This window comes from Somniosus microcephalus, chromosome 9, assembly GCF_052327205.1.
Source record: "Somniosus microcephalus isolate GS21.2 chromosome 9, FLI_Smic_1.0, whole genome shotgun sequence".
Classification (NCBI taxonomy): domain Eukaryota; kingdom Metazoa; phylum Chordata; class Chondrichthyes; order Squaliformes; family Somniosidae; genus Somniosus; species Somniosus microcephalus.
In genome coordinates, this window is record NC_140995.1 from 141,456,476 (window position 1) to 141,483,801 (window position 27,326).

At 42.3% G+C, this 27,326-nt stretch overlaps 1 protein-coding gene across 3 annotated transcripts in view; it reads right to left on the bottom strand.

Annotated features, from left to right (window-relative positions):
• Positions 1-2,137: 2,137 nt before the first annotated feature.
• Positions 2,138-27,326, bottom strand: part of nus1 (NUS1 dehydrodolichyl diphosphate synthase subunit) — a 30,965-nt gene continuing 5,776 nt past the window's right edge. The window contains exons 2-6 of one of the 3 annotated variants that reach the window (XM_085997336.1): positions 16,847-16,972; positions 15,782-15,934; positions 13,507-13,609; positions 11,707-11,713; positions 2,138-3,755 (exon numbers count right to left, since the gene is read on the bottom strand). In XM_085997336.1, the coding sequence (XP_085853462.1) occupies positions 3,645-3,755; positions 11,707-11,713; positions 13,507-13,609; positions 15,782-15,934; positions 16,847-16,972 (500 nt within the window). In that variant the 3' untranslated portion in view covers positions 2,138-3,644. Of the gene's footprint in view, positions 3,821-11,706; positions 11,714-13,002; positions 13,199-13,506; positions 13,610-15,781; positions 15,935-16,846; positions 16,973-27,326 lie in introns of those variants that run through there. The other 2 variants (XM_085997334.1, XM_085997335.1) reach the window with 2 other exon arrangements.

A 27,326-nucleotide genomic window follows, 5' to 3' on the forward strand; every position in this document is an offset into this window, starting at 1 on the left:
CACTGCACATGGGTCCCCTTACCTGCCCGAGTTGCAGTCACACCCTTCTGTCCCGGAGCACTAAACAGACCTGTACCACTACCTAACCTAAGGAGTGTGACTGCCTCCTGGATTGAAGTGTCCAGGTAACTCTCCCCATCCCTGATGCCCCAGCTCAAAAACTCAGCTGAAGTTCCTCAAGATGCAGGCACTTACTGCAAACGTGGTTGTCCGGGATCACAATGCTCTCCACAAAATCCCATGTTGTAGTTGTGGCACACCACCTGCACAGTCATCCCTATATGACCTTGTTTTATTTAATTAAATTTGTAATTAGGTAACTTAGTTTACAGTATAGTTTCTTGACTACTTACTTGATCTAGATTGTTAAGGGTACTAAAATTAAATATCTATCTATAACACAAAGCACAAGTAGTGTAGGCAAAAAGCAACAACTCTTTCCCCCTCTTCTCCAAATTCCCAAAAACATTCTGTTCAAGTCCACTCCATTTAATCCCGCTCTGTGCTCTGCAGAACTGCACTTTGCTCTGACAATTTTTTACCCAAGTAACACATTGCTACCCATCATCAAGTTCATAAAATAGCATAAGACCAAGGTGATTGAGAAGACATTACCTACGAGAGAAATTAAGATTTTAAACTATGACAAATAGAAAGGGCAAAAAGAAAGCGCAAATCCCTTAACACAGCACCATCTGTTTATTGTCTCATGTAAGTGAATGCCTTTGGGAGCCACCAGGAGAAAACTAGGGAGAAGTTTTAAATGCCTAACATTCTTGAGATCTGCATAATTCCAAGCTATTGGCAAAATTGTGCTGGTGAATAGAATAAAATCAGTTTTTACGACAAGCCAGACAACTTCATGTTCACTTTTACCGATGCTGACTTTTTATTTACAGATTCTTTTAAACTGAATTCAAATTCTCAAACTGCAATAGTGGGATCTGAATTAGTGTTCTCTGGATTACTAGTTCAATAACCTAACCACTACACTACCATACCCTAGAACCACTGGCTTTCCATCACACTTATGAAATATGCTACTCATCATGACAAGCAAGGAGGGACTATGCTACTATTATACAAACATGGACAGCAGTATCATCCTAATAAATCAAGAAACAGCCAAACAAAATGCATGCAGAATGTCAAATTCTTTTGGTGCTTTCTAAATGTGTTACCCATCCTCATGAGATTGCTGACCTTTGTAGCATGCATCTCCTTTTTCTACCACCTGCTATGCCTTAAAGCTGCAGTTCTACAATATGGCACCTCAAATAGAAAAGATTATCCAGTGATGTATTTCAGCCATATTCATAAATTTAGAGACACATAGCCCTTGTGGGTTAAGCTGCAGTTTATATACTGCACTTCCAGAAATAGCAAGATGGAATTTTTATTTTTATTCATCTGTCAGAATACAGTATATTCCATTCATAAAAATCCAAGTAGTCTTGTTATTTGTAAAAATTGGTTTTACATAGTGCACATGTAGCCAAAGATTACAACCATAATTAGAACTTGGTGAAATGAAGCTGGTCTTAGCTGCGTACCATCGCAGTGTCCAGTTTTGAGACAAATGTTCAGTCACTTGTACATTCAGTGCACATCTCCATCTGGATTTCACAGTGTAATTGGCACTGTTTACTTGGTTTTGGTAAAGACAACTCTTAGCCCCTTTTCCCCCCTCTTGCAGCTTCCCCCCAAAATGAACTCAACCATATGGTATGAAATTGTTTATTTTCTGTCATGTAATAACTAAGAACCAAAGCTGGTGTGTGATTTAAGGGAGATTAACATTTTTTCTTTGAAACATTATGAGCTGTGCAAAAAAAAACTAGCCATTCACCCATACGTGAACACTTTAGGACTGAGGACTGGATTTTCAACAAGCTGAAAATGCCGCAGTGCTAATAATACTTTGCTTTCCCTCAGCAGCCTATCTCTACATTATGATACAACTTTCCTTGTATATAACCTTCCTTATCCAATGCAAGTTACTGCCTTGTAGTAGAAATTACTTTGCCATCTGACAGACATCCATCAGGCTTGCATGAATAACATATACACTGGTGGACTTGTATCTTCAGGTGTGATTCGGCAATGCGGTTGCTTTCATTCAAATATGACAAATCACTTTTATTCAATTATTTTAATTACATAGGCCAAGTCAAAAATATCATACCATTTGATCATAGTTCTATTTAACCCCAGTTCTAGTTAGTAGCACCAACAGGAATAGAGCACTTCCATTTCCCCAAAATGTTACATTTCCAATTAATGACACTTAACTCTCATCTATGGCATCAGGTTTATTAATGTAAAGGACGGCTATGCATCAGCCAAAAGGACATATCACTGGATTCCTATGCTCTTCTTCCCTGTGGTGATAATGTTTATGACATTATTGTATCGGAATACCTGCTGCTGTGATGAGGCACAAGGATGTGGATTTCCCTCTTCCGCACTGCGATCTATGCCATATTTGTACTTTTAAAGTAATGTTATCATAATACAATATTCTTACAACAGCAGAAACACACTGCAAAACCATAACTCTGCATATACATAGTCATGTGTATCATGCATTGGCTTAAGTCACAAATGACAAATTTATATCAGCGCACCCACCATAGGGAAACTTAAGGGCTCAGACTTAAATCAGTCAGATTTTAAAACTTTACAAAAAAAATTGCATTTTGTATATGCCATGTTATATATAAAAATAAAATTGAGGCAGTTGCAAGCAATGTCCCTTGCTTATATTATATACCAATCGAGCTTCACTTTTGTGGTTTATGATGCAATCAGAACCTCTTTATATTGTTCCTTTGCGCTTCTCTCCTAAGTATCCAGTTTTATACAAAAAATGGCATTTAAACAGATTCCCTTACCCATCACTAACTGCTAATAAATCTGGCCCAATGAAACTGAAAAGGTAAAGTAAAATGAAATCTAAACAAGGCATGTTTGAACAATAACATTCAAGGGGCAATTCATGCCTTAGTTTGGTTTTATCCTGCAGCTATTACAGAATCACACACTGGTCTACAAAACATCTATAAGAATGCTAACTAGCCCATGATTGTGCAGCTGCACCACAGAGAGCAAGTACAAACCAAGTTGCACATCATTAACGATACAATGGAATAGTGCAGTCTCTTACTTTACAATACTCAGTTTCCATATTTGTACTGTTAAAGCTTTAAAGGGAAACAAATAGCTGCTTTTAAACCTTTAGCTGTATGCGATCAAACATCCCTGGTGCACTCTTTAGTTTAAGGCTAACTAAAATTCATCGAAACTCTACATGTTGCATTAAAATAGTACTTTAAAATTGGAATAGGATCATTTTTATACATTTATTGAACACTCATTTAGTGCAAGGCATTGTAGATAAATTATTTTGTCCATATCATCCAAGGAAGAAGAGTCCAATGATAATCCTTTGAACATACTGTTCTTTTTCTTTATAAAAAGGTCCCATTTGAGAATGCCTGAATTATTGTCAAGCTCAATTTTGCTCATTTTTTTTTTTTTTTTAAAACACAGATTGACCCTCACAGACACTTACACAACTAAGAATTGGACAAAGAAGACACGTTCTTATCCTCAGTTGATAAAGAAAGACACTGAGCTGGGCTTCAATGGTTCACAGGTGCTTGTAAACATTGGATATTTTGGGTCCCTTTGACTGAAGCCTGGAACTGATTCCATGTTGACTTGTGGTCATTTTCCCATACGTTGTTCACAGGCTGCGAAGTGTTGGAGGGCAGAAATAAACCTTTCATAACTTAAGTTGATGTGTGAAGGCAATGATCTATAGGGAGATGAGTAGAAAAGGGTATTTAGCTTCAAGAAAAAACACATTAAATGATAACATTCCATATTCCTGAAATTCAAAATGCACTCATTAGATGTTAAGAAACATTTAAATGATCTGGGTTAGCCACATTGAGGTTGATTTTGACTTTTACGCTACTAACCAGTGCAGCGTGCCAGCTGCTCACCTGCAACCACGCCAAAGAGGTGATCGCAATTTCGAGTCCCGGCCTCATTTAAAATCAGGTCGACGAGCTGCAGCATGCCAAATAGGCAGCTCACCGGATCAAGGCTTGCCACTATCCGGCCACCATCGAGGCAACTTCTTTGAGGGGGCTCGCGATCGTGGGGAGGGGGTCCAGGTCAGCAGTGGCCCAGATAATGTTTATGTGACCCAGAGGAGCCCTCCTGCTTCTTTGGGTCCCACAAAAATCTTTACAGTTTCCTTAGCTGAGCCTCTTTGGCTCTATTGCCCAGAGAAATGATTGGACGATGCTCCCACCAGTTCCAACCTAAAATGGCAACTGGGGAACCTAGGACCCTTATTTTCATATCGAAATGGGCCTACTGTCTGAAACAGGCAGGTGCTTTGGGCACTCAGAGGTAAGCCCCTTTCAAAATGGTACCTGCAGCATCATCGGGGTAACAGGATGGCAAGACCATCGACCCGAGGCAAAGCAAATTAAAAATCAACCCCTTAGACTTTCTGTAACTAACAATTTACAAGACCACAAGTTTGATTTGGACAGCCTTCAGCCACATCTGATTTCATCTTTTCTGAATACCAACCCTACTGTTTTCCTATTACAGCACCAAGCTGTTTCATAAAATGAGTCCAACACAATGACCTTAACCACCCTTCCTAGCGATTTTAGGTTTTCATTGCCTGCTGTAAAGAAATAATTGATGATATCAGTCTTAAATTTGCCTTTTACAGCCCGGAGTCTGTGTTCTTGTCTTGCTGTGCTGCTATATCCAACGTTGCTTTGGGTTTACTTTCTCTATCCTGTTTATCATCTTATCTCTGTAATGATGTTTTTAAGATAGTTTGAGACTGAAGACCCTTAGCTTATTAGGTTGCCTCTCAAAAACACAAGATGCTGGGGACCAGCCTCGTTGCTCACGTATTCACTGCCTCTAGGGCTTGGATGCCCCTTTATACTATGGTGAGCAGAACCACACAATACTCCAGCTGCAGGACACCATATAGCTTTAAATGTACGGGGCTTTGAATGCAACTGATTTGGCAATATTACCTAGCAGCCTATTATTTATTGCCACCTCACTGTTGGACATGGTGAGAAATGAGTCAACTAAAACACCCAATTTCTTCCAACCTCCTCCTTGGCAAGTTCTATCCCATCCATGGAGTACATGTGCACCCTTATTCTTACTTCCAGTATACATTTCTCCAAACTGAACTTCATTTCCTACTATCAGCTTAGATGCAAACCCCATCAAGCTCTGCGTTAGATCTCAGCTGCTTCCTTTTGAGTCCCACCCGGCTTGGTGTCATCTGATAATTTAATTAATTTACAACTAAAATGGTTCTGCGACTAAAAATACAATTAATATGAAAGTTTATAATATTTACAAGGACCACACAGATTGGCTTTTCTTTCCTCAAAATATTAAACGATTTAGGTTGGAGTTTAGAAACACTGAAATTTGCTTGGTTTTGTTGAAGTGAAAAAGGGGTTTTCTCAAAGTGCTGTCTCTCCAAACACATCTTTATCCACATACCACCAATCTTTTTAATATTTTGTTCAGATCTGTGCATTTCTAATTTCTCCTTTTCTAGGTCATTTGGCATCACCTTGTCTAGGTGACGGCACATAATGGTCTAGAACCAGTTAATCTATACTACTCTTTCATTTAGCAGATAGAAGATTTTCCTTTCTTCATGGCTGTAACATCTTATCACACTTAGGGACTAATGAGAGGGAGGAGCCGACAGAAATTAGTATCTCTAGGGATATGGTGTTGGGTAAGTTGAGGGGACTGAAGGCCGACAAATCCCCGGGGCCTGATAAACTACATCCTAGGGTACTTAAGGAGGTGGCCCTGGAGATAGCAGATGCTCTAAGGATCATCTTCCGGAACTCCATTGACTCGGGAACAGTACCCGTGGGGTAGCTAATGTTACCCCAATATTTAAAAAGGGGGGTAGAGAGAAAGCAGGGAATTATAGACCAGTAAGCCTTACATCGGTTGTGGGCAAAATGCTAGAGTCCATTATTAAGGATAAAATAGCGGAGCACTTGACAAATGGGGAAAGGATCGGACAGAGTCAACATGGATTTACAAAGGGTAAATCGTGTTTGACTAATCTGCTGGAATTTTTTGAGGAAGTAACTGGTAAAATAGATGGGGGAGAGCCAGTGGATGTGGTGTACCTTGACTTCCAGAAAGCCTTCGATAAGGTTCCACACAAAAGATTATCATGCAAAATTAAGGCTCATGGGATTGGGGGCAAAGTATTAACGTGGATAGAGAACTGGCTGGCGGATAGAAAACAGAGAGTTGGAATAAACGGCTCGTTTTCGGAGTGGCAGGCAGTGACCAGCGGGGTGCCGCAAGGATCTGTCCTGAGACCCCAGCTGTTCACAATATATATAAATGATCTGGATCAGGGAATTGGATGCAATATTTCCAAATTCGCTGACGACACTAAACTAGGAGGAGGGGTGGGCTCTGATGAGGATGTCAGGAGGCTACAGTGCGATTTGGACAGGTTGGGGGAATGGGCGGATACGTGGCAGATGCACTATAATGTGGATAAATGCGAGGTTATCCACTTTGGGGGTTAAAAACAGGAGGGTAGATTATTATCTAAATGGCAATAGATTGGGAGATGGGGAAGTGCAGAGGGACCTGGGTGTTCTTGTGCACCAGTCACTGAAGGAGAGCATGCAGGTGCAACAGGCGATTAAGGCGGCAAATGGTATGTTGGCCTTCATATCAAGGGGGTTCGAGTATAGGAATAGGGATACCTTACTACAGCTGTACAAGGTGCTGGTGAGACCGCATCTGGAGTATTGTGTACAGTTTTGGTCGCCCCATCTGCGGAAGGATGTTCTTGCCATGGAAAGAGTGCAGCGGCGATTCACCAGGCTGATACCTGGAATGGCGGGAATGACCTACGAGGAGAGATTGAATAGTTTGGGCTTGTACTCACTGGAGTTTAGAAGATTGAGAGGGGATCTCATCGAAACATATAAAATTATGGCAGGCCTGGACAGGCTGAATTCAGAGAGAATGTTTCCAATGGCAGGGGAGCACAGAACCAGGGGCCACAGTCTAAAAATAGCGGGCAAATCATTTAAAACAGAGATGAGGAAGAATTTCTTCACTCAAAGAGTGGTGAGCCTGTGGAATTCCCTGCCACAGAGGGCTGTGAAGGCTAATTCAATAAATATTTTCAAGAGAGAATTGGATATATTTCTGAAGGCTAAGGGGATTAAGGGTTACGGAGAAAAGGCGGGGACGGGGTACTGAACTGGTAAGATCAGCTATGATCTCAGACGAAGATCAGCCATGATCTCATTGAATGGCGGAGCAGGCTCGAAGGGCCGAATGGCCTACTCCTGTTCCTATCTCTATGTAACTATCTTGGAGCCAAATTATCAAAAACACCTGAAAAAGAGAACAAGCATCACCAAACCTGGTACTCTGGAAGTCAAAGTGATTTGCCTTGGGGAAAAAAAAAATTAAACACAATAGTGTCATAAGCCTTTAAATTCCCAGGTTGTGCTGTCGCAGATCTTATCTGGGGTGGCACTGGAGCAACAGAATTAGCTGTACTGCCCTCTACACAGGAGGAGGAAATATATTGCCAGGGTTCTTGCTCACTACTCAGTAACTTCTGCTGGATCACAAGAGAGTCAGATTCAGCCATGAATTTTTATACCCTGTAACCTCCTACCCTCACCGCTCAGTATTAGTAAGCAACATTACAGCACTCGTACAAAAACTGAGGCATTTTGGGAGTATGGACGTCTGTTGCTGTAATGGAATTCAAACTGCCCAAACCAAATTTCTGTTCCAATTAGATGGGCTCAAAGAATGGAGCTGCAAGTAGCTACACTAACGCAATTTCATTATTTTAATTCAGATTGGAGGCTAAGAGATTCTGTTCATGGGTTTTCCATTGATCATTCTATAATTCGATGATCTGAAATGATCAGCACAGGAGGTCAGCTCATCGTGCCTGTGACAGTTCTTTGAAAGCTATCCCACCCCTCAGCTCTTTCCCCACAGCCATGCAACTTTTTTCACTTCAAGTATTTATCCAATTCCCTTTTTGGAAGTTATTATTGAATCTGCTTCCACCACTCTTTCAGGCAGTGCATTCCAGATCATAACTCGATGCATATTTTTTTCCCCCTCACGTCACCTCTGGTCCTTTTGCCAATTACCTTAAATCTGTGTCCTCTGATTACTGACCCTTCGTCACTGGAAACCGTTGCGCCTTATTTACTCTATCAATACCTTCATGATATTAAATCTCCCCTTAACCTTCTCTGCTCCAAGGAGAACAACCCCAGTTTCTCTAGTCTCTCATCCTTGGTACCATTCTAGTAAATCTCCTCTGCACCCTCTCCAAGGCCTTGACATCCTTCCTAAAGTGCCCAGAATTGGACTCAATACTCCAGCTGGGGCCTAATCAGTGTTTTATAAAAAGGTTTAGCACAACTTCCTTGCTTTTGTACTCTATGGGTTCGATTTTCCAAGCCCCAAGGAGGCGGGCATGGAGGCGGGACAGCACGTAAAATCGGAAAAATTGGGGGCGGGTGGCAAACCCTCCCCCATCCCGCCTCCATGCCCTTTTGCCAGGAGGCGGGAGGATGTGCAGCTTTGAGTCCCATCTCCTGGAGGCGGGAAAGGCTTTTAATCCTTTTAACTGCCTGTTAACAGGCAGAAAAAGGGATTAGTGCCATTTTACCTTCACAGGTGAAGGCTTCCTGACCTCGGAGAACCCCGCAGGGTTGGAAGAGACGTGGAGGAGGCACCTGGAAGGTGTAGAGGTGAGTGATGGGTGCAAGTGTGGAGTGGTAAGTATGGAAGGTGAGTGACAAGTTTAAAAAAGTGTTCACTTACCTTTTTTAAAAAAAAACATCTGTAGCCTTTAGCCGTGCTGGATCGGGAGAGCAGACATCCACCTTGTCATTTTCAGGTAACGGCTGATGGAACCTCCGATCCATCAGTTACCTGAAATTTACTTTTTTTTTTTAAACAATGTTTTTTCAGTCCTCACCACAAAAATGAATCAGACTCAAGAGAATGTCAGTGTTTGACAGCTTCACAGAGCTGTCAAACACTGTAATTTCTTCTTTCAAGAAGTCTTGACAGATAGCACGTCTGACGTTGACGTGATCTGTCAGTGACTTCTTCCCTAATTGGCCTGCTGAGCCCGCCGGGTGGGCTTAACAAGCTCAATCAGGGGAAAATCCCTCAATGGTCAGGCGAGGATGGGGGCGGGACATTGACACGACAAGCAGCAGTCCTGCCTCCAAGTCACCTCCATTGACAAAATCCAGCCCTTTGCCTCTATTTATAAAGCCAAGGATCCCATAAGCGTTAACAGCCTTCTCAACATGTCCTGGTCACCTTCAAAAACATGTGTATGTACACACCCAGATCGGTGTTCCTGCACCCCCTTTAAGATTGTACCATCTAGTTTATATTGTCTCTCCTCATTCTTCCTACCAAAATGAATCACTTCACACTTCTCTGCGTTAATTTTCATCGGTCATCTGTCTGCCCATTTCACCAGTCTGTTACTATCCTCACTGTTTACTGTATTTCCGAGTTTTGTGGGACAGGCAAATTTTGAAATTATGCCCTGTAAACTTAAGTCCAGGTCATTAATGTACATCAAAAAGAGCAGTGGTCCCAACACCAACCTATTGGGACACCACTGCACATTTCCCTCCAGTCTGAACAACTGTTCACCACTACTTTTGTATCTATGCAGCCACTGCCCCTTTAATCCCATGGGCTTCAAATTTGCTAACAAGTCTATTATGTGGTACTTTATCAAACGTCTTTTGAAAGTCCATATATACATCAACCACACTACCCTGATCAACCCTCTCGGGTACTTCAAAGAACTCAAGTTAGTCATATCCGATTTGCCTTTACCAAATCAGTGGTGGCTTTCATTTATTAACCCATATTTTTTTCCAAGTACCAATTAATTTTGTCCTGGATTAACGTCGCAAAGTTTTCCCCACCACCGACGTTACAGGCCTGTAGTTGCCGAGTTTCTCTCTCTTTTTTTTATAAAAACAGGGGCGTAACATTTGCAATCCTCTAGCACCATTCCCATATCCAAGGAGAATTGAAAGATGGTGGCCTCCGCAATCATCAAGTTTACTTCCTTCAGTAACCTAGAATGCATTCCATCCGGACCGGGTGACTTTTCTACTTTGAGTGCTGCCAACCTTTAAGTATCTCTATTTTTATCCTATCCAATTTCTCTATTACCTCCTTTACCATGACATTTGTAGCATTCTCTTCTTTAGTGAAGACAGATGCAAAATACTCATTTAGCACCTCAGCCATGCCCTCTGCCTCATGATTATCTCCATTTTGGTCTCTAATTGGCCCCACCCCGCCACTATTTATATATGTTTATAAAAGCCTTTTGGGTTCCTTGCTAATCTAGTCTCATACACTCTTTGCCCCTCTCATTTCCTTCTTTAGTTCTTCTCTGTACTTTTTGTATTCTTTACTGAATAATGAACCAGACATTTACCATAAGCCTCCTTTTTCAGTTTCATTTTAATCTCTATCTTTAGTCATCCAGGGAGCTCTAGCTTTGGATGCTCTTCCTTTCCCCTTCATGGGAATGCACAGAGTCTATACCCGAACTATCTCCTCTTTAAAAGCCTCCCATTGATCATTTATTGTTTTATCTGCCAATCATGGATTCCAATCCACCTGGGCCAGGTCCCTTTTCAGCTCACTGAAATTAGCCCTCTTCCAGTTGAATATTTTCACATTTGATTTGTCCTTGTCCATAACTACTCTAAACCTAAATGATAGTGATCAACATTTCCCAAGAAGTTACCAGAATGTGCTGCCTGTGATTCAGTAATATTGTTCTGTTGTATTATTGAGTTACAATTAAGTTGAGACAGTGGATGCCTGCACAGAAAGCATGACAGCTACACACTGTCACCTAGTGGTTGCACAAAACAAGAACAGGAAAAGCACAAACAAACCACTTAAAGTTAAACACAAGAACATAAGAATTAGCAGGAGTAGGCTATACGGCCCTTCGAGCCTGCTCCACCATTCAATAAGATCATGGCTGATCTTCGACCTCAACTCCACTTTCCAGCCCAATCTCCATATCCCGTTATTTCCCCTAGAGTCCAAAAATCTCTCAGCCCTGAATATACTCAACAGCAGCATCCACAGCCCTTTGGGGTAGAGAATTCCAAAGATTCACAACCCTCTGAATGAAGAAATTCCTCCTCAACTCAGTCTTAAATGGCTGACCCTTGATCTTGAGACTATGCCCCCTAGTTCTAGACTCTCCAGCCAGGGGAAACAACCTGTCAGCATCGACCCTGTCAATCCTCCTCAGAATCTTATGTTTCAATGAGACCACCTCTCATTCTTCTAAACTCCAGGGTATAGGCCCAATCTACTCACTCTCTCCTCATAAGACATCCATCTCGTGAACCTTCATTGCACCGCCTCCAAGGCATGCATGACCTTTCTCAGATAAGGAGAGCAAAACTGAGCATCGTACTCCAGGTGTGGTCTCACCAAAGCCCTCTATAATTGTAGTAAGACTTCCTTACTCTTGTACTCCAACCTCCTTACAATAAAGGCAAACATGCCATTTGCTTTCCTAATTGCTTGCTGTACCTGCATGCTAACTTTTTGTGTTTCCTGTACGAGGACACCTAAATCGCTCTGAACACCAACATTTAATAGTTTTTCACCATTTAAAAAATTCTCTTCTTTCTATTCTCCCTACCAAAGTGAATAACCTCACATTTCCCCATATTATCCTACATCTGCCACCTTATTGCCCACTCACTTAACCTGTCTATATCCATTTGCAGGCTCTTTGTGTCCTCCTCACAGCTTACTTTCCCACCTAGCTTTGGATCATCAACAAACATGGATACATTGCACTCGGTCCCTTCATCCAAGTCGTTAATATAGATTGTAAATAGCTGAGGCCCCAACACTGATCCTTGCGGCACCCCACTAGTTACAGCCTGCCAACCTGAAAAAGACCCGTTTATCCTTATTCTGTTTTCTGTCCGTTAACCAATCCTCTATCCATGCTAATTTATTACCCCCAACCCCATGAGCCCTTATCTTGCGTAGCAACCTTGTGTGGCACCTGATCAAATGCCTTTTGGAAATCCAAATATACTACATCCACTGGTTCTCCTTTATCTACCCTGCTAGTTACATCCTCAAAAAAATGAATAAATTTGTTAAACATGATTTCCCTTTCATCAATCTGTGATGACTCTGCTTTTAAGTACCTTGTTACCACTTCCTTAATAATGGATTCCAGCATTTCCTGATGACTGGCTAACTGTCTCTCCTTTCTTGAATAGCAGGGTTACATTTGCTACCTTCCAATCCACTGGGACCGTTCTAGAACCTAGCGAATTTTGGAAGATCGCAACCAGTGCATCCACTGTCTCTGCAGCCACCTCTTAGAACCTCAGGATGTACGCCATCAAGTCCAGGGGATTTATTGGCTTTTAGTCCCATTAGTTTCTCAAGTATTTCTTCTCCACTGATGCTAATTAATTTAAGTTTCTCACTCATATTAGCCCCTTGGTTCCCCACTAATTTTGGCATGCTTATTTTGAAGTACCCCTGGAATGATTCCCTCTTTCAGTAACTTGGTCACAAACAGGTTGAATGGCTTTTATAAAAAAAGCCTTTCATGCTATCCTGTACCCAAGAAAACCATCACCCGTCACCGACCTTCAATGGCACTACCATCAACATCTTACGGATGACTGCTGACTAGAAGCTTAACTGGACCAGCCGCATGAACACCATGGCTCAAAGCACAAAGCAGAGGCTGGGTACTTTGCAATGACTGGTCCATCTCCTGATCCCTCAAAGCTGCTCCACTATCAGCAATGCTCAAGTCAGGTGCGTGATGGAATACACAACACTCACCCAGATGGCTGCAGCCGCAACTCTCAAGAAGCTCAACACCATCCAGGACAGCACAGTCCACTTGATTGTTGCTGCTGCCACTCTGCTCAATATCCACTCCATCACCGGTGCAGTGGGGCTGCAGTATGCACTACCTACAGGATGCAGTGCAGTAACTCACCAAGCTTACTTCAACAGCACATCCCTGTCCCGTGATCTCTACCTGCAAGAAGGACAAGAGCACTTTTTGGGGATCTGCAGGTTCCTATTCTACCAGTCAATTGCCTAATACAATGAAGTTCCAGTATGTTAAAGCACCTGTTGACACTAGTTTCAAAATACACTGAATATTTTGCTAAAATACAAAACAGCAATAACCTCCATCAACGGTGTCCTCAGCAGTAAACAGCCATTATGCTTTCATCAAAGATTTTAACTTGCAGCTCAGGACTTTAACTAGTACACAATGCATCTGATTACTTAAAACACTAAACAGACTTTTAATTAAATTGGAGTCCAAAAGACACTTACATAATCTCAGTAAGTCTGATGTGCCATGGCAGAAAGCCAAGAGTGCTGTCCACAGGGCCAAATTTCAACACTAGATCCGGGTCAGGTAAGCCTAAAGCACCTTCTAAAAGGGGAGAAAGTAAAATGTATTGAATACACGCATTAAATATGCAAGTATCAAATCATACAGTACAAGACTGCTTATGTGAGTATATACCCAAGAATAAGGCTGCTGACTACAGAACTTCTACATAAAAATAACTACCTACAGGGCAAGGAACTGACCAGCACCACAATACTGCCTCTGGTTTTACAAGTCTAGTACAAATGTGGAAAAATGCAATTATAGTGCAACTTGACTTAATGCACTAAAGTGCAGACAGGTAAAGAGCACTGCACATTTAAATAATTTTACAGTGGTGGTGTAGCCAGTGCTAGTTATCACTGTAGTTTAAAGAGAGGATCAATGAAGCAAAAACATTAAGTTCTGTAATTCAAACGTCAAATACATTGTACTGTGCTACTGAAATAATCTTTAAAAATTACATAGGCAGCTTGTACAGTGCATTGGTGCTGGGCAGTGGCTTTGCAGAGATTAGGGTGTGGTGGCCCCCTCCTATCTCATCTACTTGCTGCCCCTCAGCGACATCATCCGAAAACATGTCAGGTTCTACATGTATGCTGACGACACCCAGCTCTAGCTCACCACCACCTCCACCGTCACTAATTTCTCACACTGCTTATCTCACATCCAGTACTGAATGAGGAGAAACTTCATCCAACTAAATATTGGAAAGACTGAAACCACTGTCTTTGGTCCCCACCACAGATTGCATCCCTCTCCTGGCAACTGTGAGGCTGAACCAGACCGTTCATAACCTTGGTGTCGTATTTGACCCAGAGATAAGCTTCCGACCACATATTGGCTCCATCACTAAGACCGTTTACTTCCACCTCCGTAACATCGCCCAACTCCACCCCTGCCACAGATCGTCTGCTGCCGAAACCCTCATCCGTGCCTTGTTACTTCTAGACTTGACTTTTCCAACTCTCTCCTGGCCAGCCTTCCATCTTCCAACTTCCATGAACTTGGTCATCCAAAACTCTGCTGCCCGTGTCTTAACTCGTACCAAGTCTCGTTCACCCATCACCTCTGTGCTCGCTGACCTACATTGGCTCCCAGTCCGGCAACGCCTCAATTTTAAAATTCGCATCCTTGTTTTCAAATCCCTCCATGGCCTCACCCCCTACCTATCTCCAACCTCCTCCTACCCTGAAACTCTCATACCTGCGCTCCTCCAATTCTGGTCTCTTGCGCATCCCCGATTTAAATCGCTCCACCAATGGCAGCCATGCCTTCAGCTGCCTAGGCCCCAAGCTCTGGAATTCCCTCCCTAAACCTCTCTGCCTCACTACCTCTCGCCTCCTTTAAGACTCTCCTACCTCTTTGACCAAGCTTTTGGTCATTTGTCTGAATGTCGCCTTATGTGGCTCAGTGTCAAACTTTGTTTGATAACGCTCCTGTGAATGTTTTACTATGTTAAAGGCGCTTTATAAATGCAAGTTGTTGTTGGCATGCTCTTGCACAACATACAAACTACTTTCAGGGAGGCAACGGTGTCAGCAGATTATCTGCTTACCCGCTCAACTGGAATGTGTGGTGCATAGTAAACAATACAAGGATAGGGAAAAATAGCTGTCAACATTTAATTTTAGTTAGGACCATCCACAATTACCCTCAGGTATATAAGCACTCTTCTATAAAACAAGCCATATGGATTCATCAGAATAGCAAGACAGATCACCAAGTATGCTTATGAAGATAAAACTTAACTGTTTTCAGATTAGATCCTTTATTACAATTTAATTCTAGGGAAGGGAAAAGAGAAATGACATTTGACTTTGCTAACAAACCATGAAAGGGGCGAATAAGGTTTGTCCCAAGTGATACTTTGATGCTAAAGATCAAGTTAAAGTAATTACAAACTAGTCTCTTCAATTAAGAATCTAACATTACAATTTATGAAAAAGGAAACTATGTAAATTTTGGAAATAAAAATGTACTTTTTAAACTTTTGAACACTGCATTTTAATAAAATGGGCCCATTAATAATAAACTCTAAACAGTGTTAAGAATTACTATTTTTAGTCAAAGCAATTAAGTAAAAATATAATTTCAATAGAACACATATCTAACAGTATTTCACTGGCACGAATGGGTGGTTCTGGGCCCATTCTCAAACTGTACAAGCAAATTCAAACTGTGTGTTCCTTCCACTAAACAGATGGCACTTACCTCTGAGCAAACTGTCCATAATATTCACATTTAGATCAGCGGACCTTCTCTGCTGCTGAGCAACTAACTGACAGTACTTCTTAGCAGCTTTCACTATATCTGCTTTCCCATCATCAGGTGAAAGCACTTTCACTGTAGTCGGACAAGATAATACTAAAATACAAAAGTTAAAAGAATTTGAATATACTGGACATCAATAGTATAATGAGTGCACACAGACTCAATTTTTAAAAACTACACTATTGAGTTGACAGTGCTCGAACAAGTAAAGAAATACAGGATTTGGTCAGCTATATTCCATGATGTGATTTTATAATCCGGCAAGCTTTTGCTACCCAAGAACTCCAAAATCCTTTCTTCCCCATTCACCCTCAAATCACCGATGCAGACAAATAAAACAACAAGCAGCCCAAGAACCTGACCATTTAGCTACAGCACTTATAAGAACTCCCTCCCTAACAGCACTGTGGGAGTACCTTCACCACATAGACTGCAGCGGTTCAAGGTGGCAGCTCGCCACCACCTTCTCAAGGGCAATAAATGCTGGCCTTGCCAGTGACACCCACATCCCATAAACAAATAAAAAAAAGTGAACTGAATCCTTTCAATTATTGTAGGGGACCCTTATAAAAATCTAACAATAAAAACTTTGGTCATTACATGAACGTTAAGTAATCTATCCAAATTGCTTGATATTAGGGTGGGGCCTGCAGATTATCAATAGCAGTTTCAAGATTTGACCTGTGTAGTATGTTTTCAAGTAAGGACTTGTTCTTAGAAGAATCTGCTTCACAAACTCAGCTACAACAATGCCATGTCAGCATGCTCATCGCTGCAAACTGTAATAAAGTCTGTACTTTTAAAATTATTTTAATTATAACCAAAACTATATTTCTCATGGATCCATCACATGGCACTGTACAAATCTAATCATACAAAGATTTACTATGACAATGGACTTCAGAAACTGGTGTACAATTTAATCTTTCCAAAATAAATCTCAAGCTACAGAAAATGCAATTTAAAAAAATCACATTGAATAAGATATTTAATAAAATTACCTACCTTGTTCAACTTTCTTGTTACTATTTAAAATTTCAGTAGAATACTTTGAACAGTCCAGACCTAGTAACTCTTGCTGTTGTTTTAAGATTTCCTCCATTAGCCTGGAATTGTTTCTCTTGAAAATACCTGAAAGACACACACAGGGCACGTTAGTTAGATGATTAAAAACAGTGATTACCATAAGCAAAACAGCAGCCAAAGAGACTAGAAATAAGATTGAAGCAGCCAAGACTGGTCAGTGACCTCATCAAGGACATCAGCGAGTGACTTAGCCCACATTTGAGAAATCTGGTTTACAGTAGCAAATTGCAAGATACAAAAAGACCAATGGCAGAGAAAAGGATTAATTAAAGATCTTCTAGAAGTGATCAGAACCCTTAGCATCTTTGTTTTTGGTACTCGTGGCTCTGAATCATTTCTAGTCCTTCATTTAGCAGCAATGAGCGAGTTTAGCGATCAGTGCCAGGAGTACACAAATGTCACTTTTACCACTGATGTCAGATAAAATTTACAGTACTTTTAAAAGAGGTGAACAAAACCCAACTGTACGCAAGACTTTAGTTGCTGCCTGTGTAGAAAAGATTACAGTTATAGGGTAGTGTTGGTACCTTAAGGTAAAGGAAAGTTGGCTGCATAAATACTCCCTAAAAATCACAAGTTGCTTGCTACAATTTGAATGCGCTCGCTACAATTCGGGCTTTCTGCAAACATGTTTGCATTGTACACAGGTTAACAGGCATCAGAAGAACTGAACCCAGTGTGATGCGAATGGAATACTGCAAAACAAAGTTGGGGGGGGGGGGGGTGGGGGGAGAAAAGAGGGAAACAGAAAAACAAATGTTCCTGTTTGAGCATGAATTAGCTGTTTCTTTAAGTGTTAAATTTGAGAACTCCCTGAAATATCAGTAGTGACTTGGATTGCATCTGTACCCAAACAGGAGAATATCATCAGATTGTCAAATGGATGAATGTGACACAAATCCCATTTCACATTAATAAAATCATTCATTTTCATGGAAGTTATACACTGGGAATTTGAAAGAGCACAATATAAATCTTCATTCTCATAGTTATTGCTGAAATAAAATCCTTGAGAAGTTTATAGCTTCAAGAGATTAAATTTGGCGTCCAGGGTAAAAATGTTTCGATTAGTTTTAAGGATCATACAAAAAATGGACAAGGAAGAATATAGGGCCATTCTGGTTCATCCGGAAAGACCCCATGACCCCATTATAGCATCCACCCATTTAAATGATTTCAGATGGATTTCAGTTAAACTCTCTTAACTGGAAATCCATCTCCACCTAAATATAGGCACAGCCTTTAAAGCTTATAAAAATACATTTTAAAAGTTAATTAGTTCTGTGGCTACTGCTATGTTAAGTATCTTCAACTCAAACCTAGGCTAAATGAAACATTTCCAACTGGTCAAAGTTTTTGCTATTTTCTAGATGCAGACCCACAGGAAAGGTGGTTCAGGACCTTCAGACTATGGATTTAACACCTCTACAGTGCAACAGTAATTGGAAATAAAAACCCATTTATAATCATGGGGCATATTTTCAAAATCCTATTAATTTCACTTTTCTTAAGTGTCCAACATATCTGTAGGGCACAAAGTGACTGATAACTTTAGTGAATGATAAATAAATTCTTAGGCTTCAATATCAGCCTTTTCAGTATACACACACCTACACTGAACAGAACTTAAAAGTAGAATTCCATATATTTGAAGACATTCAAGCCACATTTATAGCAATAAGTACGAGCTTTCAATTGCGTGCAGCTTCCCAGTAACTATATTAAAAGTCACTGAATATTGCACAGCTCTATGGTCAGAAATTGTAGGAAAGATGGCAAAAAAGAAAATAAGCTAATTAAACAGAGAAATATAAAGAGAAAGAGAAAACAATGAAATGGAAAATGATTTAATTCATAGATGATCATTTCTCTTAGTCAAATCCAACCACAGAATGCTGACAAAGCAATTGTTCAAGTCCAAGGTAACACGAATGACACTTTTATATTACAGAAAAGCCCCAACGTCCTGCTGCAGTTAAATTGCTCAGAGCACAATTTGACTCACCACAGCAGATTCATCAATAATGGAACAGCTGGGCACATGCAAGCTTTGTGCTCGTGTAGTTACTCAGAAGTCAGCAACTTGAGGTAACTGCTCCTGCACAAATCTTTCACATGTGCAACTAGAACAAAGTTGCAATTTAAAATTCTCATCCGCGTGTTCAAATCCCTCCATGGCCTCAGCGCTCTCTATCTCTAATCTCCAGCTCTACAACCCTCCGAGATCTCTGCGTGCCTCCAATTCTAGTCTCTTTTGCATTCTCAATTTCCATCGCTCCACCATTGGCAGCCGTGCCTTCAGCTGCCTGGACCCCAAGCTCTGGAATTCCCTCCCTAAACCTCACTGCCTCTACCTCTCTCTCTCCTCTAAGACACTCTTTAAAACCTACCTCTTCAACCAAGCTTTTGGTCACCTACCCTAACATCTCTGTGGCTCCATGTCAGATTTTATAGTTTAAATGATCAACAGCTCCAACTAAAACTGTTAATTATATCATTTTTAATAGAGCTCTTAATTGCACTGTACAGAAGTGGACAGTCCTGCCGTCTCGCTGCAGTCCCTCACTTGACAAGTGGTGCAGAACTAGAACTGAATCCCAGCTGTCTACACCCCACAGCCAGGCAAGCAGAAATACGTGAAGCAGGAAGTCTGCCGACAGTCACAAGTAGCCACCACAGATTATTATAAACACCACTGCGGTAAAGGAATCTTTACACAATTAGCCACATCTACAATAATGTATAATTGTAGTTAAACTTTCAAGACTATAATTTTGGTCCTGCAGGTCACCCAAAGTATTAAAATATCCAGGGACTTGAAGAGCTATTTGTGACACAGTGGAGACCTAAGAAAATCCTTATTATCTGATGAAATATGTTCACTTTTTCTGAATGACTGTTGAGCTGCACAATCTGAGCAACACGAACGCAAAACTGAGTACAAATTGCATTTAATTTTGAGAAGAATGGTTTGAGAATGTTCCAATTGTCCACATGCAAGAAACACTCAAATATGCATAGGACACAATACAAAGCAAATGGTATAGCATTTCACAGAATGCTCAAAACTAAAGTTTCATTTTACAGATAACAGAAAAATATCAAATTAAAATCTGATACAAACCTCAACAAATACATATTCTACTGTAACTAAATTTGTAACTAGAACTGTTCTTTGAGTTTATGCTTCCCCCCCACCCCCCAAAGTGGCCCAAACTGAACTAATTGCAACAGCCCCAAAAAATGGCCCAAACAGAACCAATTGCAACATACACCATCAGGTATTGAGGGGTGGGGGACAGGCAGTCGGCTTCCCACAGAAGGACCCGATCTATAGTTTTTGTTCCATCAACCTTATCCTCAATCCTTAAAACACATTATTTAATTTGAATGTGGAGAAAACATTTAATTTTTTGACACCACTACAATTGCAGCAGAATCTTCCAAGCAAAATAGAACCAAACACTGCAGTTGTTGCTCTATTGTGCCAATATTCACAAACTGCTTGTATGGCTGTATTCCGAAGTGCAGCATGGGACTGATGAAAGTTGTCAGGTGACCCTCCCCTGAAAGACTTCCAAGAGATATGGTATTGGCAACTCAACATCTGTCTTTTGGGTAACCATCCAATTTCTTCCAATATATGTGGTCGAGCAACAATTTGCCTGGAGTTGCACCAATTCTGCTCTAGGAAAATGACACAGCAGTATACATGATCATAATAGCTCACCTGCTTCTAAGAAGAGGCGGAGGACTCTCAGGTAGAAATAGTCTGTAACCTGTAATGTCACCATAAAAATAATAGGGCCTTGGAGACCCTTGCTCAGGCAATAGGGAACTTAATTCCCTTGTTACTGAACACCCAGTACAGAACTCCTTACAGTTTGTTTCAATGATTCTTCCCTCTCTCCATCCATCTTAGGTTTGAATCACCTTTGAATGGCCCTCATCTCTGCTCCCTTAAGTCCAAGAGACGCAGACTTGAACGGATATGGTGGACAACTGGTTTAGCTATTCACCGCCAGATCTGGCTGAAGCACAAAGCACTAATGAGTCTGCCATTAACTGCTCACTATTCCAGAATCATCCTGGAATGCAAAGATAACCCCTGGCTTCTTTTCTCTACTGCAACCCATCTTCTTAAGCCCCTCTCCCCCGATTCCTCCACAATGGTAGGATACTGAGAAGTGTAGAGGAACAGAGGGACCTTGGAGTGCATGTCCACAGATCCCTGAACGTAGCGGGACAGGTAGAGAAGGTGGTTAAGAAGGCATATGGGATACTTTCCTTTATTAGCTGAGGCATGGAATACAAGGGCAGGGAGGTTATGCTTGAACTGTATAAAACAGTAGTTAGGCCACAGCTAGAGTACTGCGCACAGTTCTGATCCCCACATTACAGGAAGAATGTGATCGGACTAGAGGGGGCGCAGGGGAGATTTATGAGGATGTTGCCAGGACTGGAGAATTTTAGCTATGAGGAAAGATTGAATAGGCTGGGGTTGTTTTCCTTGGAACAGAGGAGGCTGAGGGGAGATTTAATTGAAGCGTATAAAATTATGAGGGGCCTAGAGTGGATAGGAAGGGCCTACTTCCCTTAGAAGAGAGATCAATAAACAGGGACATAGATTTAAAGTAATTGGTAGAAGGATTAGAGGGGAATTGAGGAGAAATGTTTTCACCCAGAGCATAGTGGAGTTCTGAACTCACTGCTTGAAAGGGTGGTAGAGGCAGAAGCCCTCACTGCATTTAATAAAAGTGCTTGGATGTGCACTGGAAGTGCCGTGGCCTACAAGACCACAGATCAAGAGCTGGAAAGTGCAATTAGGTTTGATAGCTCTTTTTGAGGAGAGCGATGACAGCAGATTAGAAAAGGGTGGCAGGGGGTGGAGGGGGAAGGGAAGAGGATGGACAGTACCCGAGGAAAGAGAACCGTTAACAATGTCAGCCAACATGAGAGCCAGGAAGGGAAATTGGGTGGTCAGACTGTTCGCAACCTTGGTGTTGCATTTCACCCCGAGATGAGCTACCGACCACACATATGCGCCATCACTAACCTCCGTTACATCACCCGACTCCACCCCTGACTTAGCTCAACTGCTGTAAACCATCAACAAGTATTTATATAGCACCTTTAACATAGTAAAACGTCCCAAGGCACTGCACAGGAGTATTTTAAGACAAAAAATTTGACACCAAGCCACATAAGGATAAAATAGGGCAGGTGACCAAAAGCTTGGTCAAAGAGGTAGGTTTTAAGGAGCATCTTAAGGAGGAAAGAGAGGTAGCGAGGCAGAGAGGTTTAGGCAGGGAATTCCAGAGCTTAGGGCCTAGGCAACAGAAGGCAGGGCCTAGGCAACAGAAGGCACGGCCACCAAAGGTTGAGCGATTATAATCAGGCATCCGCTGCCTTTGTTACCTCTAGACTTGACTATTCCAATGCACTTCTAGCCATCCTCCCACATTCTACCCTCTGGAAGCTGGACGTCATCCAAAACTCTGCTGCCCATGTCCTAACTCGTACCAAGTTCCGTTCGCCCATCACCGCTGTGTTCGCTGACCTACACTGGCTCCCAGTTAAGCAATGCCTCGATTTTAAAATTCTCATCCTTGTTTTCAAATTTCTTCATGGCATTGCCCCTCCCCATCTCTAATCTCCTCCAGCCCCAGAATCCTCAGAGATATTTGCGCTCCTCCAATTCTGGCCTCTTCAGCATCCCCGATTTTAAATCGCTCCACCATTGGCGGCTGTGCCTTCAGCTGCCACGGCCCTAAGCTCTGGAATTCCCGCCCTAATCCTTGCTGCCTGTACCTCTCTCTCCTCCTTTAACACACTCCTTAAAACCTACCTCTTTGACTAAGCTTTTAGTCATCTGTCCTAATGTCTCCTTATGTAGCTTGGTGTCAAATTTTGTTTGATAACGCTCCCGTGAAGCATCTTGGGACATTTTGTTACTTTAAAAAGGTGCTACATAAATACAAGCTGCTGTCATTGAACAAGTCAATGCCTACCCTCTGTACCACTCAGCATTCTCCAATAGGTCGATAAGAGGAACACATCCCTCCCTCCTTAACAGCAGTACCTCAACTGCCCTATCCTCGCTCATTGACCTTCCCAACCAGCAAGAGTATGGTGGCAATTTTCAGAACAAGGGTTAAAAGTCATTAAGAAGCCGATAGTAAGAACTCTACTCAAACTCCTCAGGCCTTGTACGGTTTTCCAGCCAAGGGTTTTGGACAAATTATTGTCCTCTGCCAACACTGCTTTTGAGTAGTTTGCTGAGTAACACGGAGTTGACTCTTCCAATTTTGTGCCCCTTATAATGCAGTATCCTGATGGTATTACACATCAGGAACACATTAGTCAAATCGGCAGATGCAAACCCACATTCCCTGTACACAACACAATTGATGTTTTGGAGAATCACGTCACCTACATGCTCTGAACTTGATTTCTACTACTTCCTTTCATTTGTACTTTTACATTATCTAGCCTCAGATTGCTACAAGGTTCATAGAATGTGCAGCTTCAAAATTCACTCCATTTACATGGCCTTGCACCGGCTGGAGTGAGGAGTTCAAAATGCAATACTAAATCAACAGCACTGAAGAGTTGTTGAGGCAGAAGTCACACCCATCTATCATTATGCATAAAACTTGTGACTAAGTTACTACCCATGAAATCAAAAATCTAACAAGCATCATACAGACACCACAGATTTAGGAAACAAATGTACTACAGTAATTATCTTGCCAGGACAATTACTTTACAGCTTTGGTAACCTTTAAAATGTCTTGCTCTCTACAGCTTCAATCTCTTACATTTCTCTTCCCCTTGGACATTGCACATCTTGAAAAATACACAACGGATCTTTTAGTCACATCCTTCACATTTGACAAGCAAAAAGTATTCTGCCCAGCTAGTTTTCTGAGCAAATCCAAAAAGAACATGCCTTGCCCTGAATGCAAGGACAGAGTACTATACTAACTCTTCTTGACCTCTTCAGCAAAATTAGAGTTTGCATACCTGAAGTGCAGCTTACAATTATCACCCCTGCCCAAGCTAAAACCGGTTTGAAACAGGCACGTACAACTATTGCTCAATTTTAACTGTTTACTATAGGCAAACATGTGTACCAAAGCCTGGTGCCCAATTAAATATTCTTCAAAAAGTTTCATTTTACCCAGTTAATCTTCTGTGTTCACAAATAAAGAAAACTCTTTGAATCTGTTTCCCTACTCATTCCCCACTCTTTCTGACTCCCTGGCCCCAATACTTACTGGGGCATGGTTTTGGAGCTGGGGGAAGTGAAGGAGTTATGGTCGGGAAACCCAGAAGTGCAGGTTTCCTCAATGGCCTGGAGCTTAAATTCCAGGGCGTGTTTTAATTTCCACCCCCCAGGTTCCCCGCTTGACAACCAGCCCGAATGACTGGCTTGGCTGCCTGTCTGATTGGGAGCATAGAAACATAGAAGATAGGAGCAGGAGTAGGCCATTCGGCCCTTCGAGCCTGCTCCGCCATTCAATGAGATCATGGCTGATCATCCAAATTCAGTACCCTGTCCCTGCCTTCTCCCCATATCCCTTGAGCCTTAAGAAATATATCCAACTCTTTTTTGAATATATTTAATGAACTGGCCTCCACCGCCCTCTGTGGCAGAGAATTCCACAGGTTCACCACTCTCTGGGTGAAGAAATTCCTCCTCATTTCAGTCCTAAATGTCCTACCCCTTATTCTTAGACTATGACCCCTGGTTCTGGACTCCCCGGCCATCATAAACATCCTTCCTGCATCTAGTCTGTCCAGGCCTGACAGAATTTTATAAGTTTCGATGAGATCCCCTCTCAATCTTCTAAACTCCAGTGAGTATAAGCCCAATCGACACAATCTCTCCTCATACGTCATTCCTGCCATCCCAGGTATCAGCCTGGTGAATCTTCGCTGCACTCCTTCCATGGCAAGAATGTCCTTCCTCAGGTAAGGCGACCAAAACTGCACACAGTACTCAAGGTGCGGTCTCACCAAGGCCCTGTACAACTGTAGCAAGACATCCTTGTTCCTGTACTCGAACCCTCTTGCTACGAAGGCCAACATACCATTTGCCTTCTTAACCGCCTGCTGCACCTGCATAATTACCTTCAGCGACTGGTGCACAAGAACACCCAGGTCTCTTTGCACTTCCCCTTCTCCCAATCTATTGCCATTCAAATAATAATCTGCCTTCCTGTTTTGGCCACCAAAGTGGATAACCTCACATTTATCCACATTATAGTGCATTTGCCATGTTTCTGCCCAATCACCCAATCTGTCCAAATCGTACTGGAGTTTCACGACATCCTCCTCACAGCTTACCCTCCCACCCAGCTTTGTGTCGTCTGCAAATTTGGAGATATTACATCCAATTCCCTTGTCTAGATCATTAATATATATTGTGAACAGCTGGGGTCCTAGGACCGATCCTTGCGGTTTAGTGGTGGTGGGGAAGGGTCGGGTGATCGTGGGTTGGGGGGCCGCGGCAGAGGTTCATTGGGCCTGGAGAAAATACTCCTGCTCCACAAGCTATGCTGTGAAGACACTTACCTCTCGGTTCAAGCCCTTCTCGCCTCCTTTTACTTGCCAGGGAAATCTGACCGACAGTAGTTAAAAATAGAAACCTTGTTAAAATGAAGGCACGCAGCCAAGGTTTCAACGACTGACCTGCCACATACGAGTGGATTGGTCACCAGTCTCCCTTTCCGCCTCCATTAAAACCAGAAGTGGGCGGGTTAGAGGCGGATTGGGGCGGTCTTTGAAATTTAACATTTTTACTTGCCACCAGACCCAAACCCCACCCTTTTTGGGGGTTAAAATTACCCCATCCCTCTTTTGTGTTCATTTTCCACACCGTCTTGCTATTGCCGCTTGCTGCCACTCCACCCTCCCGGCCCCACAAACAACCATTTTTACATTGCAATAGTGCCACGGACTTCTGACTCAAGGGGCTAGATTTTCGGGGAGCTGTCAGGCGGGGTTTCAGGCGTGTGGCGGGGGGGGGGGGGGGGGGGAATCCCGACTTTGGGGGTCCCGACACCATCCCGCCCAAAACCCCACCCCACGTAAGTTTCAGGGGCGGCAGGTACCCGCCCCGCACTGGGACCCGCCGAAACCAGGCGGGAAGGGATTAGTGCCAATTAACTGCCTGTTAACAGGTAGTTAACAGGCAGTTTTTAGCCTAATCCCCATTTTGAGGGGTTTCGTGTGGGTTTCCCGACGGCTCCAAACCATGCCAGGTTAGAGCAGCGGGCTGTTGGGTTGAATGAGTTGGAGGGGTCGCGATATCGGCGCTCAGGTGAGTGATGGGTGCATGAGTGTAAAGGTAAGTGTGTTTGGTATGTCTAAAGTGTGTAAAGAACTTTTACTTACCTTTACAGCCTTTCTTCCTGTAGCCGTCGGGAGCGCAGCACTCAGCCGGAACTGAAAGCTGAACGGCTGCGATCGGTCAAAAGTGACAGCCTTCAGCTTTTAGTGCTGCTGAGATTTCTAAATGAGTCTGCGCAGAAGGACTCATCTTAGAAATCAGACTGTCAGTGTTTGACAGCTTCAAACAGCTGTAAAACAGATATTTCATCTGTCAGAAATCTTGACAGATGAAATTTCAGTCTGTGACGTCACCTGCTGCCGGGTGGCCCTTAATTGGCCTGCTGAGCCCGCTGGGCGGGCTCAACAAGGTCAATCAAGGGAAAATCGCGCGGAGTGGCCAGGCATCGAAGTAGGCGGGTCAGAAACCCAAAAGGGGGAGTCCCGCCTTCTTCCCGACAGGTTCCACAAAATCGACCCCAAGGGTTTCACACAGTTGACAGCATCGCTGAATATAAACCTACAAAGGTTGAGTTATTACTTCAGCAGAGGTCTTACAATCTACAGGCAGCAACAGAAGTGCACTGGTCGGACAAATGGTGAAATGAACAATCATAGGTAGCACAGATCGGATTCTTTTCATTCTTAATCCATGAGCAACACCATATCAGATCTAGTAGTAAAAATAAGAACCCCACCTAACTATTCGCTGGTTACTGCCACAATCAAGGTGTGTGAATAATCTATTCTATATTGTAGGAGTGCTTTTAAGAGTTACATTTTTTTTTAAAAAGCCCAGAGATACCAGAAATCCACCGCTCATATCTTTGACAATATTCAAATTATTACTCCTAAAAACTGTGACAACTGTTTCTCTTCACCACCCCTTTCCCTCCTCTGGTTTCTTTTAAAGAGAATGCATCAGCATTAGGTAAACTCTAGTTATAGCTGTAAGTAACAGACACTTTTTCTTTTGCCCATGTCTGTAAACTTTTAGCCATTTAAACAGCAGTGTTACTAGGTTTATTTCGAGTATTAAGTGAGCTTGGTTCAAACAGTAGCA